This window comes from Trachymyrmex cornetzi, unplaced genomic scaffold, assembly GCF_001594075.2.
Source record: "Trachymyrmex cornetzi isolate Tcor2-1 unplaced genomic scaffold, Tcor1.1 scaffold61, whole genome shotgun sequence".
NCBI classification, from domain to species: domain Eukaryota; kingdom Metazoa; phylum Arthropoda; class Insecta; order Hymenoptera; family Formicidae; genus Trachymyrmex; species Trachymyrmex cornetzi.
This window is the reverse complement of record NW_017299926.1, coordinates 1,983,297-1,998,280: the sequence shown is the minus strand read 5'-3', so window position 1 is coordinate 1,998,280 and position 14,984 is coordinate 1,983,297. Positions and strand designations below refer to the sequence as shown.

Genomic DNA, 14,984 nt, shown 5'->3' with positions numbered 1-14,984 from the left:
GATGGGGTAAAACGCAAAATTCAAAATTTTTTATTGAGGGGTGGGATGTGTATGTTATCCTTTTTGATAAAAGAGCGAAAATGTTTGTACAGAAATATTCCGGTTATTAAATTTTGTTATATGAGCGAGAAAAGAAAAGAAAGAAAGAAAGAGAGAGAGTGAGAGAGAGAGAGAGAGAGAGAGAGAGAGAAAGAGAGAAAACGAGCAGAGCGTCGAAAAAACTGCGGTAGTGATAAAAATAAAAACGCAAAGACGGTTTAAGAATTATGTGTATTTTCTTCGTGAAATTGAAATATTCAAATAGATCCTTACGAAAATATAAACATGAGTATTACAAAAAAATGTGAATTGTATTCGTGAGTGTCATATTAAGGAAGATAGATCCACGGGCGAATGTTTTATAGCAGTTTCCAGCAGAATTGCTCGCCTTGTCCGATAATTTTGGTAAATTAAAAATAGACCAAACAAGAGAGTAGATATTTCATAACGGAGTAAAGAAGAAATGAACACCCCCCCCCCCTAAAAAGAGCCATGTCGAGACACGAAATAAAGTAACAAATCAATAAGAGGAAACTGCTCATGAAACATTGCCCAGCGAAACCAAAGTTCCTACTACGTTTTATAAAGTATATAACTAAACTGCAGAACTTGAATTGTAAATACGATGAATGCAAAGTTAAGCTAATAATCACGATACAATCAGCAATTTAACGATGCTAAATTACAATTCGCCGATCAATTGATTCGACATTGCCGTTATCGGAAAACGTCGGTTAACTATGGGAAAATCACGCAACTCGGTAATCTGCCTTCGCCCGAAGGCGGGAATCAATTGATCTCGGTAACGAAATAAGCACAGTCGGCAATTAAGCACATAAGTATACAATTAAACTAAGCAGCCGTAGCTTTAGCTTGAATGTTAGCACCTAGGCACATGATGTAATATTAAATTACGTATTTAAAATGAAGGACAAGAAAAATCTTAGCCGTTAAGCGAATACCTGTGTAAAATTTAGTAGGTGTCCACAAAAATAAAATAAAAACATATATTGTGGTACAAATAACAAAAAGTCGTACCTATGACTCTTCGCGATTAAGAATCATTTTATTTTCAAATGAGTAATTGTACTATATACATGTTCTTGTAATTTTATTTACATATAACATAATTATCGATTCTTAACTTTTTTAATTAAACTTTTTTTTCTTAAATCTCGTCTTCTCGACAATATTTGAAGTAATTTTTCTCTTTATCTTAATAATTTCAGATACATTTAATAGACTCACAATTTATTTCTTATCATGTACTTTGAGGACGGGATATTATAAATAATGATAGGAAAGCATTTTTCAGAAATTGATATTTTTAAAAACTTTTTAGAAATGTATTTTTTTGTCAGGTTTTGGTTTTGACACTTTTTGATAATATAAAAAAATAAACATTTCGACAGTTTTCTGCAATTCCGTCAACTGAAAAAGACGATACCTACTACTTCTATATTTTATCGATTGATACCTCTATCATTCATTAATTCTAAATCAGGCTTGTTGTCGGAAACAGTTCTGTCTGCTCGAATACCTAACCACTCGATAACACCGAAACCACTCATTCCAACGCACAGTATTCCGATTAAAAGATACAGCTTCGTATAAGTGCACAGATATGGGCTATACACATATGTTATCACTGAACCAGTGGATTCCCACAAGCGGAAATTTGCGAAAGCTGCCTCTTCTTGACCAGGGAATAATATACCACTTAATGCTGAAAATCACAAAGTTGTTAACTGTTACATATTAAATTTATGAGATGTATATATTAACAATTTAATTCATTAACAATTTCTTTAAAAACGCAAAAATAAAATTGTTTTATACTATTGGTTGGTATAATACCATCAGTGGAGATACAATCTGTCGGTACAATTTACTTACAACAAGTAAACTAGGAAATTCGACTTAGTGATTACCGTACAATAATCTTTCAATTATTAGTAACAGAGTACGCAGTATATAAATATTATATATATAATTCTTAATTAATAGTAAACGACTGAAAATACACTTATATTAAATACTGCAGTTTACTAATTTTTCTTACCATTGACTTGTACTAGCCAGATCGAATCGCACACACCCCATAAACCCGACAGCAAAAAGAAGATAATACCCTGTTCTGGTGTCGGTTTCCATCGTAACATGTAAACGAAAAGACTCAAGTGTAAACAAAAAGCAAAAATCATCACAGGCTTTCTTCCAGTCAATTTCACGATGGCTCCCGTAAAAAGTGCAGCTATAGCATTTGTGATACCGAAACATATCATCACGTAACCAATATTATTAATCCCCCAAGCACAGGAAATGAATGACTGTAACAAAAATTTAAAACATTGTTCTCTTATAATACAAACTCTTCCCTTATTACTAATTAAACGCAAATTTTATTCTTTAAATTTCTGCAGTCTCATATATAGCTTACTAACTGCGTTATAATCCGCAAATAAAAACGCTTGCTCAGCCCCAATAAACAACGTTATCGGCAATATTAAAAGTTGATTCTTTTCTTTTAGTAGTTTTAATGTCACGGCCAAGAGCTTGAATCCGGACAATCCTTTCACTAAGCGGGCTCTGTTTCTGTCGTATCTATAAGATGGACATAAACTCTAGTGTCAAGAAATTTTTTATACTCAGTAAATAAAACAACTGACAGTAATATAATTCTGTTGGTTACAATTTTTCACTCAACAATATAACTCTATAATATGACGCACTATATTACAGTTATGTTGATGAGTGGGAAATTATAATTAACATTTATGTTACTGTTAGTCCTTAGTGAGTAATATATTTCAATATATATTATAAAACTGATATTATATAAGAACACAATTTATTATTTAAATAAATAATATAACTAACATTTATGTTACTGTTAGTCCTTAGTGAGTAATATATTAATATATGTTATAAAACTAATATTATAACAACATAATTTATTATTTAAATAAATAATATAAATATTTTATGATATCTATACTTCCGACAATGAAAACCGCGAATTATAAATAAACGTAAGATGTACCTGGATAAAGGATCAACGGCGCACGCGATTATTAGACAAGCTAATATCATACAGCCTAAATAAATTCCAGAAATAAGGTATATTCGTTCTACTGGAGGTCGTTGCAAATTTGGATTTTCATTTTCCTCAGACACCCCACAGAAATTGGCTCCGCAAATTTTGGCCACAACGCTACTGTTTAAGGTGACATTTGAGACAACCGTGTCAATTCCATATGAAAGAACTGTAAGAGAAACGTTAATGAAAAAATAAAGAAAATATTATAATTACAAAATTATTTCTGCGAAAATATGCTCGCCACTGAATTTAACGCATTAAAAAATTATGAGAGACACGAGGATGACACAATTACAAGAATAGAGATGCTATCGATTATTATGCCGATAATTCTTCTCATGAATAAGTATACTGAAATATATGTTTCATTAAAACAAAATATGGTCATTAAAATGCCCGACCAAACTCTAGTTTTTACTGCGCAGTCTGTGTCATTGTTTCATAATCTCATGATTCGCGGCAGTAGAAACTTAATTTCGTTTTCATCGGCGCTCGCGTTTTTATAGCTTAGCAGCAACGCATTCATACACGCTTCCGCAAAGATTGCGCGGACTGCAGACGAAGTTTTTTTGCGTCTCTTTATTCCGGTTCGCGATTTCATAGTCGCTTATAATTTTATCTTAAAATAGAAGGTAATTAAACAATTGTAGCAAGGATATATTTTATCTTGAAAAGCTAAGAAAAAACTCTTAGCATTAAGTTTTTCACTTCAAAAAAGTTGCTTGTTTTTCTTATATTACTATTTTGGTAGATTAATCATAGTTTTTTTCATATTCTAGCAAATAAATTGAATTAAGTATAATATAATAAATTAAATTTATAAATTATATATATATATAAATAATAAACTAGGCTATTAAAGTTATGCTAGATACCGATCACTATTTTATTACAAACAATGTCATAAAATATATATTCTTGGATGTTTCGATCTTAAGTGTAGTCTTCATTAATGTATACTAAATTTATAAAATAATTATGGAAGTTTTTAAATATTTACATATACCAGTGGACAATAAAATTCTTGTCTAGTTCGTTAGTATTCAGAACGGCAACTTTTATTTCACGCTGTAAAGCATCCCAAAGCAATTACAGATTTATTCTTACGTCATCAAAATTAACATTTACAAATAAAATGTTGTCCAAGTCGAAAACAGACACGAATAATATGTTAATAAAAATTTTTTCAACACATTTGATTCCTGAAATATAAATTTGAGCATCATATGTCCATACGTATATCTGTACAATGACCCACCTGCTGAAGATATAAGATTTCCCCACACTTGTGCCATTTGATAAAACATGAAGAAAAGACCAAAAAATCTTGTAACAAGGACATCCACGGCTATATCTGAAACGGTCGAATAAGCTTCTGCTACCACAGTTAAATAAGTACATTTTGCGCACCAAAGCGGCCCACCGCCTAATCCGACTGACAGTCCAGCAGGAATCATAGTATAAAATTTAGGATAAAACTGCGAAGCTATAAAAGGCATGTAAGCCAATATAGAAACCGACATTGTCCACTTGCATCCTAACCAGCTGGAACAAAATTATATAAATACAAATTATATATTATCTTTGTAAAAAATTTTTCATGCATGAATATGTATAAATATGTATAAACATACATAAATATTCATAAACATATATAATCATATATGAAATATGTCCATTATGTTCCTTCTTTTTTTTGTAAAATTACATTTTAGTGTAATAGAAATAATAATAGTAACGTGAAAACATTAAAAATAATTAAAAGGATAATTTTTACACTATCTGTTTTAGAAAAAATCAAGTTTGAAGAAATGTGAAAAAATTACTTATGTATAATTATACATAAAACCATGCGTAATTGTGTATTAGCAATTTTTTTTACATTTTTCCAAACTTAATTTTTTCTAAAACAAACAATGCGAAAATTATTCCTTTAATTATTTTTAATTTTTTTACATTACTATTATTATTTCTATTACACTAAAAAATAATTTTACAAAAGAAAGAGGAATGTATGAACATGTATGGACATATTTCATACATGATTATACGTGTTTATGAATATTTATATATGTTTATACATATTTATATACATATTCATGCATGAAAGAATTTTTACCGGGTCATCTTTTTATTAAATCTATTCAGATCCAAAATAATTCATTAAAAAATCAATTAATTAGTTTAATCATTTAAAAAAATATATCAAAAATATGTGTGTGTTCAAATAATTATAAAGATTAATATAACAAGAACAAGCATATATTAAAATTGGACAGTATACTAAAAGCTTTTCGCTTTATCTTACGTTGACTATGAAGATGTCATACTGAATCCTCGCGCAGATACCCAGATATATTCATTTCACTCTTGTCTAATACCCGAACCCACGGGGGTTCCATGTAACGTAATTCCGGGCCAAGGTGAAAACGACAACGCGTAATAAAGTTTAGTGCCGTGGGATTGTGTGCAGAACTCTAGCTGTCTGTTAGTTTCTCATATATAGGAACACATCGAACATTTCCGGCGTCTACCATAATTGACGATATACATTTCCCACATACACACATAAACTTTCTATTCATTCTACCGCAATAACAAGTAACAGCAATCGGATTTGACAAGAGTTCTCCATTTAGCTGAGATGCAAAATATCGTGGCAATCAGAGTAGTCTTTAAATACATTATTGTATCAAATCGTATATTGATTTTTGACTTACACGAAATTATACCAAATGATGTAAATGAAAATATATAAGAAAAATTACTTTACCTTATAATTAAAGCGGGTAACAAAATGTTGCTGAAGAGTAGACTACCATAAATCGCCGACAATGTGAATGTGCCTAGCGATTGATCTGCGTTGACAGAGCTCTGTAAGTTCGAGGCTCCCATAAAAGCAGTAAAATTCACCATGAAAGCGCAACTAATCACTAGAATGTTCTTCATAATTCGCCATCGTTCCGATGGTTCGAAATTCGGGGTCGGCAGTTTCGCGAATTCTCTCGACATCTCGGTTTTGTCAATCGTCATGATTCAGTCAATGTAAAATATTGATTTTTGTCGGATGTTCAATATCAATTTCGTCGATAAATTCACTTGTAAAGATGAACAACTCCTTCAAAAAATAAAATAAAAATATAGAAATAGAATCATAAAATAAAAATAAAAATATAGAAATAGAGTCATAAGAAATGGCGTAACTATCGCTAATATTCGCCTATTCACAAAGACAAAAGATGTAATTTGTATTTAAGATTTTAACTGCAATGTACATTTTAAATCGACTGAATTAAAAGACCTCGTTATATCAGTCGCAATTTCCATCGCGGAGGATATCGGCGAATGATTATGGACTGTGAAATTAAAATTGAAACTGAATATTCACATTTATTCTCATAATGGTCACCAGCCACGCGATTTGCGTAAAGCCAATAACGATTTCAAGGTAATCAGTGAACGAGGAAACGGCATGTTGTGGTATCGAATACATGACGAATTAACATTGTTTTATACGAACACAAATATTTCACTTGCACGCTCTTTGCTACTAATATTACATCAGCTTTGATTTGTGTACTGCTTCAATGTAGGAATTCAACAATGAAATCCGAGAGGAATTGCATAACTATTTTCTGGCGACGAGATACACGGTTACCCCAGCATCAATAAGCAGTCTGTCCTTGGAAAGAGGTATCCTTGCTCCTTTCACGCACCTTAATCGCCTGATACAATTTCCATTCCGACCGTGCACGTCGCTTGGAATATGTAACACGCTGATCAGACTGGGATCCTGTCACACGAAAATAGATGCACACGATAACGCGACGCAAAACAAGTTTATCGATAAAATGTCGAGCAACATTACGCAATTTGATGGAAATCTATAATGCAGAAACAAAAGATTGTTGATTGCTGTGCGTACGACATTTATCAAATAAATAAATATACATACACATGTATATAATATATATATATATATAAATAAAAGATATTTTGTGTATATATACAGTGAGTATAAAAAGTATTCGTACAAGGAAATTTTTTATAAAAAAAGTTTTATTTGTAGAAAATAAACATTAATTAGCAGTTTTATACAATGAATATATTCTGTTCTAACATAAACAAACGAGCTCCGCATGTATTCCTGATTTTAGAAGCTAAATTTCTCGACTGTACAAATACTTTTTGAGCATCCAAACAATACAATTTTTAATTTTTGCTTATTTTTCAGATGATATATTTTCTGTAATTAATACACATCTTTTTGATAGATATAATTTTAAGAAACATACAGTCTATTTTATTCTTTATGAATAAATTGTTAATTACTCGGAGAAATGATCGTCAATTAAACGTCGAATTGACGTCAAAATTGAAATCATCGTATCGATATTAATTCGACATCAATTCGATGACTCATTTCTCGCTGGATAATATTTATTTTTTAAAACTAATTTTAAAAAAAAATATTTTCTCTGAACGAATACTTTTTGCTCTCACTGTATATATATGTGTGTATATGTATATATTATCTATATACGGAATAGTTCACGACTATCATACAATATTTTACCAGCGTATTTCAGAGGTAAAGCAGAGTAAAAAATTCTAATACAAAAATATCGAGGCCACGATAGTTTTTTAATTATAATCGTTTAAAGATAACAGTAATACCGCATAGAATTTACGCGATGGGGCTTTCTGTTCCGCGAAAACTCAGAAATAAACTAACTTCTTTTAATCTTAATAAAAGTTATTTCATATACTTCTTGTATTAATTTTTTTACACAATTTACGTAATACTCGTGTAACTAACTAATGACTAACTACAAACATAAATTATAAAGAGCATTCAGCCACGCGCAAGTTTTTTGTGAATGTTATATATTTAAAATTCTTACAGAGAGAGAAAGAGAGAGAGAGAGAGAGAGAGAGAGAGAAACAATAATTTTAAATATACAACATTTGCAAAAAATACCTTGCGCGTGGCTGAATGCTCTTTATAATTTATGTTTGTAATTTGCGAGCCACTAATCAATATATTATACAAATTTGATGACTAACTAATTGATCAACTGACTGATTCGTCCTCGTACATTCCTTTCAATTTTTACATCCGCTAATTGTTAGGAAGAGTCATCTTTGATAGCCGTTTCATTGGCATTCTTTAAAATACAAGAAACTTGCATCGATTAGAATTTTTAGCGAAAGTGTTGGATGTGCCAAATTATGATTACATCTTACTGCTAAGTTATTTTATTGTTACAAATCTTACTTTGTTATTTCCAGTCATTGTCTTTCTAAAGACTACGTACATAACTTATTGATACAATTTTTCTTTTTTGTTTCTGTTTGATATACATATATTTCGTAATATTACACAGCACATGAACTAGTTTGTCATTTTTTAGTAACACTTGTCTGTGTAACTACGGGCCTCAATACGCGAATTTCTCGGAATGCGATATTATCAGTTAGGAGTTTTACTCTATACGTTACTTTCGAAATACGCTATTGGAATATTGTGATTGTGAGACCAGTAATATGTATGTATTCCGATATGTGCAAATTAATTTTATTAAATCGATTATTATATGTGCAAAAATAAATCGGTTAAGTGCCTCGTCTATGCTACAAATCAATTGAATACAGGATTTATTCAATGGATTTTTATTTACTTTGCTTGAGACTTGAATATTACAGTGTTGCACATGAATAATTATTTTGCAATTAGATAAATACTCGAGAATTGTTTTAAGAACAGGAAACATGATGATATCGAGAGAACAAGGAAGTCAACATACTTAATTAAAATTTATAATATTTACATAACTCGTAGCCACGGAATGAGCAGTCATTCTTTTAGACATTCACTTATGAAAAACAAGTCACGTTTAATAAATACTGATTAGATCTCGTGTTAAGTGACGCTTAATACCGCTTGCAACAATCACCTTCAGTTGTACATCTAATTATCACGACGTTGACCCCGACTACTGCAAGTGCTATATTAATTAAGTAATAAGCGCGTATATATAATCGCTATTATAACGATGGGTGGAGTACCAATTATGAATCTGCTATATCGAAGAGTAATATCGAAAATGAGGACACCCTCGCATATGTGTCCGTACCTACGTCGACGTCGAGCAGTTCTATTAGCTTCTGGCACATCACTTGTCATTTTCACTCTACGACCACCGTCGTGCACAACTATGTAACTCTATTTGATGGGACTTACGGACAGCACTACGATGATGAAATATTTTACGCCTGACATAAAGCAGAAATATCAAGTGGTCAAATTGCAATCACTCTCATGGAAACTTAGCATTTTCTGTCGAAAATTCCGTGCATAAAATTATGATAAATGTATAATTTATATATATTTTCTGTGTATCGGTTTCAAGTATTGCCATCTGATCACATTTTATCACAATTGAATTTGTGTTACAAGCTATTCTTTTAACAAATCATTATTTTTAATGTATATTAGAAATATTTTTTTCATATAATTCTTTTTATATAATTTTTATTATATTCTTATATGATTCTTTTCATACAATTTTTATATAATTTTTTTTATATAATGACTTACTAGATATAATACATAAATATGATTTTTTACAAGTAGCATGCAGAAAAAATTCGTAATGTAAAATAAATAATTTTTTCTCTCATATAAAATTTTATTGATTAATATAAGAAAACCATTTTTTAAATATTCACATATTTCGAATTAATAAATACTTTTTAAAATTCTCCATGGAATTATCTATGTTTTTATATATTTACATATACTGCTAATAAAACATTTAATTAAAGTTAAAAATTATCGATCTTTTTACATCCAATTATTACTCTTAATATTAATCTACTTTAAATTTATCACATAAAATGTATATGGATAAGAGATAATATATAGTATATATAATGTTTAGCTTTTAATAAACTATTTACTGTAGACTTATATACAAAAGATATTTAATTGGAATGGCAACCCACGCACGTTTCCTTTCGTATCACAGCATTCATCCTAATACTCAAGTTTACCTGTCTCGACTGAGGATTTTCCAATTCCGCGAAGTCGAGGCTCGGATTTTTCTTGATTATCGGTACGTATACCAACAACTGTGCGTACGTTTATCTAAGCACGGCGAATAAAACGATACTGAAGATAAATCGCGAACGAGCCAAATGATCAGATGGTTAAAGCTATTCCCCACTTACACCCACTTCTAGGTGAGCATGATACATAGACGGCTGGAACCTTGCGCTAATAAGAATCGTGATGTTTATCGATTCTCTGCGTTCGAAGCACGTGTCACGCCAGCGTATCTTAATCGTAAAGCCTTTAAGCTATGTAATCACCTCGATTAACCATCAACCATTATCCTCCGCGGTTTCGGTCTTATTGATCTGTGCGTGTTCTATGGCGTGAGTTATCTACAACAACTTAGGTAATCTTGAAGCAGTGACATTTATATTTCCTAGTAACAAACGGAACGTCTCAACCAATAAAAGATTTCTACCGCCCACATCATTCATGGATATCCATCAAGCATGACGCTGAAATGGTGATTGAAACTGAACGAAGAGAAATCGAACGAGATATGATCAAACACTATAAATTGTGCGAAAGATCAAATCAAAAAGTAAAATATGTACATTCCAGCTATAGACGTGCAATTCCAGATTCTGCTATTGACATCGGGAGCATCAATCTGACCCAAATTAAATTTAATCGATGGGACATAATCCACTGCAACTGATTTGATGAAGTTGATTACGGCGATGCGCAATAGGCGACATTCTGATGGCAGATATGACCAGCAACAGATACACTGACTGCCCAAATGGCAATCATCATGTGAGCTGGAAATCACGCACGAGGGACATACAGAAATTATAGTAATTAATTACAACAGTGCCGCTGCAACAGACGCAAACAGAATATCAATGGATATCAATTTCATCGTACGGTAATAATTTCCCATCAATTTTCGTAACAGTCTGGATTAATGGAACTATCAAATTTCTTATTGTGATACTGACTCTCAGTAGAAATTTTTACAAAATAAAAATCTTTCTGTTCTGACGTTAGATAAGATATCGTAATTTGGCCAATAAAATCTTCTCACTCAAATGGAACAGAGATTTACGATGAGAAAGACTAACGAATTTCGCTCAACTGTATCCATCAATCGTTAGAATTAATCGTGGATTCATTCTATCAGATTCAGAGAATCTGTTTCTCACACACGATTCTATCAAACGCCTGATATTTATCATTTGTTTTTGCTTTAGTTGTCAATGAAACAATAAACAATCGCTCATTATATGAAGATGATTACATATTAATAAAAGAGAATCATGTGTAAGGGATGTAACTAAAAATATAGACTAATGTACTTGTTTAACAGCGATTTTTGTATTTATTGCTTTAATAAATAGCACTTGTCAATAATTACATTTACATGTTATTATCATAACAACTTGTGCGGTAATTAGTCGTAATTAATGTTCATACGTAAAATCCGCTTATGTACGCCGCGTCGTAAATCCATTGCACCGTATATTTACGCTACACTGAACAACATCCGTTGAAACTGTTTCAGAATATTCAACTGAAATGTCTGACACTGGACATCGAAATTGAAATAACAGAACAAATGTCTCGCGCAGTCAAAGTGTGAAAAGCTTTGCAAAGAGCTTGCAAATAAAATATTCCTTTAGGCCAAATTTCACACAAACTTATCTGAAATCGTCAAAGTGTTCTATGAATTTTATTTCACCTTTACATCACAATCATAAACGCAATTTCTATCTTCGACAAGATCAGTTTTATTATGAACTTTTACATGCATGTAATTTGAAGGAGTTGCAACGTTGCAATTTAAAATTGTTTACGTCTCGTTGGACTGTATAAAATATTTTATTTAAAATTTTTATCTTTCATTACACATGCCATTTTATAGACATCAGTAATATACAAAAATATTTTAATTGATGTAAAAATATATAATATCATCGTTTGCAGTATTTAAATTCAAGTTACGTATTAATACTCTAAATTTACATTTTTATTATATATTAATAAAATAAGGCAGAAGTAATGCATATAAACATATTCTCCTCAATATAAAATAATATTTGAAAAAATAACAGAAAATTTGCTAAATAGAATTTCACGAGTGAATTTTTATATAGGTGTTAATTTCTTTCCCGATTCATATTTGTTTCAACAAAAAGGTTGATTTATATGTCGCAATCTACGTAGAAATTCTAGTAAAATGTGCAATATCTTTCACAGTTTTGACTAAAAATGCAAAGCACACACTTTTTACACTGCTATTTATACCCGCAAATGAATTACGACCGTATATATTTAGTTTCATCCACACTGACATAAGATATAAAACAAACTGATACCGGCGCATTTCAACTAAATCATATATAAAGTCTGTAATTTCTTGATGCATATGGCATATATAAATTTTATACATTGATTTTTTAAATCGCCTTTAGAATTTATTGTTCTCCAAATAATTTAACTATTTTCCTATTATTAATCAAACTACATATCTCACATAGGAATATATGAATATTGACACAAATATTTTAAATAAAAAATCGTCCTAAATTTGTATAAAAAAAGATTTGTATTAATCAATTCTTTTATATAAATTACATTACTATAAATCCACATTGAATTGTAAATATCAGAAAAAATAAATTTTCAAACAGGTGGTTTTGTATGTTCACAAAAGAATGACAATGTTTATACAAGCGTTCCTATATTAAAAGATAATTGTAATATAATTGTACTCATAAATACTTCGAATTATTTCAGGACATAGCCAGCGTGTCAACGCTAGAACACTTCAATTACAAAGGCAAGAGAGCACATGGATATATGCTGCGGCGTATTTCGTGGCATGCATATGTTGCATATCAACCGGAATTGCGCGTCCGAGGGCGAGGTCTCGCTCCACTGAGGCCCGTAACATTCGTTAACAGCGAACGGGAGGATAGAGACCACGACTATGTTGTATATCTTGGAGACGTATAGAAGCAATTACAAAAGCAGTGCAAGAATAACTACGTTGCGTGCAATAATTTTAAATTTCGACGTTTTATTTGGTTTAATATAAAAAAACGAGTACGTCCTATCTTTATACATATTTTTCATCTCTTATCTTCTATTATCATATTAAAGAAGTAAATTATATTTTAATCAAGCGCAATTTTTCTAGTATAGCTTTAATAATAATTAGTACTATTAATAATATAGACACTATACTAGTAAATAAATTTTGAAGAAATTCATAGTATTATTAGAGCTATTTTAAAATGTCGATTGCTGTTAAATTCAAAATTCTTGAGATACCAATTTAAATTCGTTGCTTTATCCTAATCGATATTTTAAAATAATATTTCAGTTACTATTGAGTATATAGCAACAAATAATTTAGTATACAGCAATTAATAATGTAATTAAAGGATTGAACATGTAGCAATTAATATAAACCAAAGGTAAAATAATACACAACGGGAAATTGTGGTTAGAGAATTAATATTTAATATAAAGTTAATTATGATCACTTCCTGAAGCTCCCCGAATTATCGATTTCCTATCAAATCTGGGTAATGTTCTTTAATAAAATGTATCGAGATGAATTTTAGAGAGGCTTGTAATCATCTCGTTTCGCTGAACTTGCAATATTCATAATATTCACCACTTTGTACGAGAAAATAGAGGTAACCGGAAAACAATAAACGCAAGGAGCAACGAAACTGCGTCTCGATTTCGATTCAAACGTTCTCTGCATAGCAATGTAGAATTCATATAATAATCAGCATTTCTCAATCTTAACCAGCGTATCTTATACTAAAAAAAATTCACTAAATTTAATTAAATACTCGTTTGAATAGTACTAATATTTACTTACAGTAAATAAATATTTATTTAAAATTTTAAAAATTGTGCTTAAATTAAATAAATACAAGCGTTATATTTATATTTATATTTGTATATTTATATACGTATATATGTATTTATATTTAGTAAACATTTCGTTGGTACTATTCGAACAAATATTTAATAAAATTCATTAAATTTTTGTCAGTATATATTTTATTTTTTCTTACCAAAGTATTATACGTAATAGACCCATTCATATACTTTATATGTATATGTATTTTGTATAATTTTTTATTTCTTAAAGAAATTATGAAGTTCATATTTAAGATTATTCTTAACGCAAAATCGATTTTGATAGAAATAACAACATCGTTAATCATCATAACATAATATTATTCAGTTAAAACTAGGTTTTTATACGCTTATTCTTCTACGGTTTTACGACAACTGTAAATCCACAAAGTCCTCTACACTGCAATGTATAACTGTAAAAACTACCGCACTCAAGAATAGCGTTCAAGACGTCTCCAGAATATTTTTCGTCACACTCAAAATAAATTGTCAAAACATTGGAATTTCAAATGAATGATATTATAGAAGTCAAAAGATAGAGAGGAGAAAACTGTGTCTCTTTTTTATTGACGTCGGAATACATATGTTGATATTACGCACTGATTACTTTTGAAAAGCGTCATCGTACATGAAAATAGAACGAAATTTACAAATAATAACTTTAAGGATTACCAACAAACATTGTTATAAGAGAGAATAAATCAGATTCAGAAATCACGTATTACATTAAAAAAAAATATAATATATGTTTTTGTATCTGATACAATAAATGTTTTGTATTATACCAAGAAAAAGAGGAAAAAGAAAATCGGTAGAAACATTTATATACAATATAGATTATATATA

The 14,984-nt window shown here is 30.2% G+C and overlaps 1 protein-coding gene across 4 annotated transcripts; it reads right to left on the bottom strand.

Moving 5' to 3' along the window:
• Positions 1-1,411: 1,411 nt before the first annotated feature.
• Positions 1,412-10,313, bottom strand: LOC108766659 (UNC93-like protein). Of its 4 annotated transcripts, none has more exons than XM_018516071.1 (8): positions 10,196-10,313; positions 6,528-7,023; positions 5,913-6,257; positions 4,398-4,684; positions 3,083-3,305; positions 2,484-2,643; positions 2,102-2,369; positions 1,412-1,765 (listed from the first exon to the last, which is right to left on the bottom strand). In XM_018516071.1, the coding sequence occupies exons 3-8, from the start codon at positions 6,170-6,172 to the stop codon at positions 1,503-1,505; spliced, it is 1,461 nt and encodes a 486-aa protein (XP_018371573.1). In that variant the 5' UTR covers positions 6,173-6,257; positions 6,528-7,023; positions 10,196-10,313; the 3' UTR covers positions 1,412-1,502. The 4 variants fall into 4 exon arrangements, with proteins under 4 accessions (XP_018371573.1, XP_018371574.1, XP_018371575.1 ...); XM_018516072.1 differs by having other exon boundaries at positions 6,798-7,023; XM_018516073.1 differs by having other exon boundaries at positions 6,856-7,023.
• Positions 10,314-14,984: the final 4,671 nt, after the last annotated feature.

What these genes read in the sequence shown, in the direction of transcription:
- LOC108766659 (XM_018516071.1), bottom strand. Translation starts at nt 6,172, where the DNA reads ATGACGATTGACAAAACCGAGATGTCGAGAGAATTCGCGAAACTGCCG. An exon ending in TTACCCGCTTTAATTATAAG is followed by an intron (nt 4,685 to 5,912) that starts GTAAAGTAATTT and finishes ATTTTGTTCCAG; the next exon opens with CTGGTTAGGATGCAAGTGGA. An exon ending in TATTTGCGGATTATAACGCA is followed by an intron (nt 2,370 to 2,483) that starts GTTAGTAAGCTA and finishes TTTTTGTTACAG; the next exon opens with TCATTCATTTCCTGTGCTTG.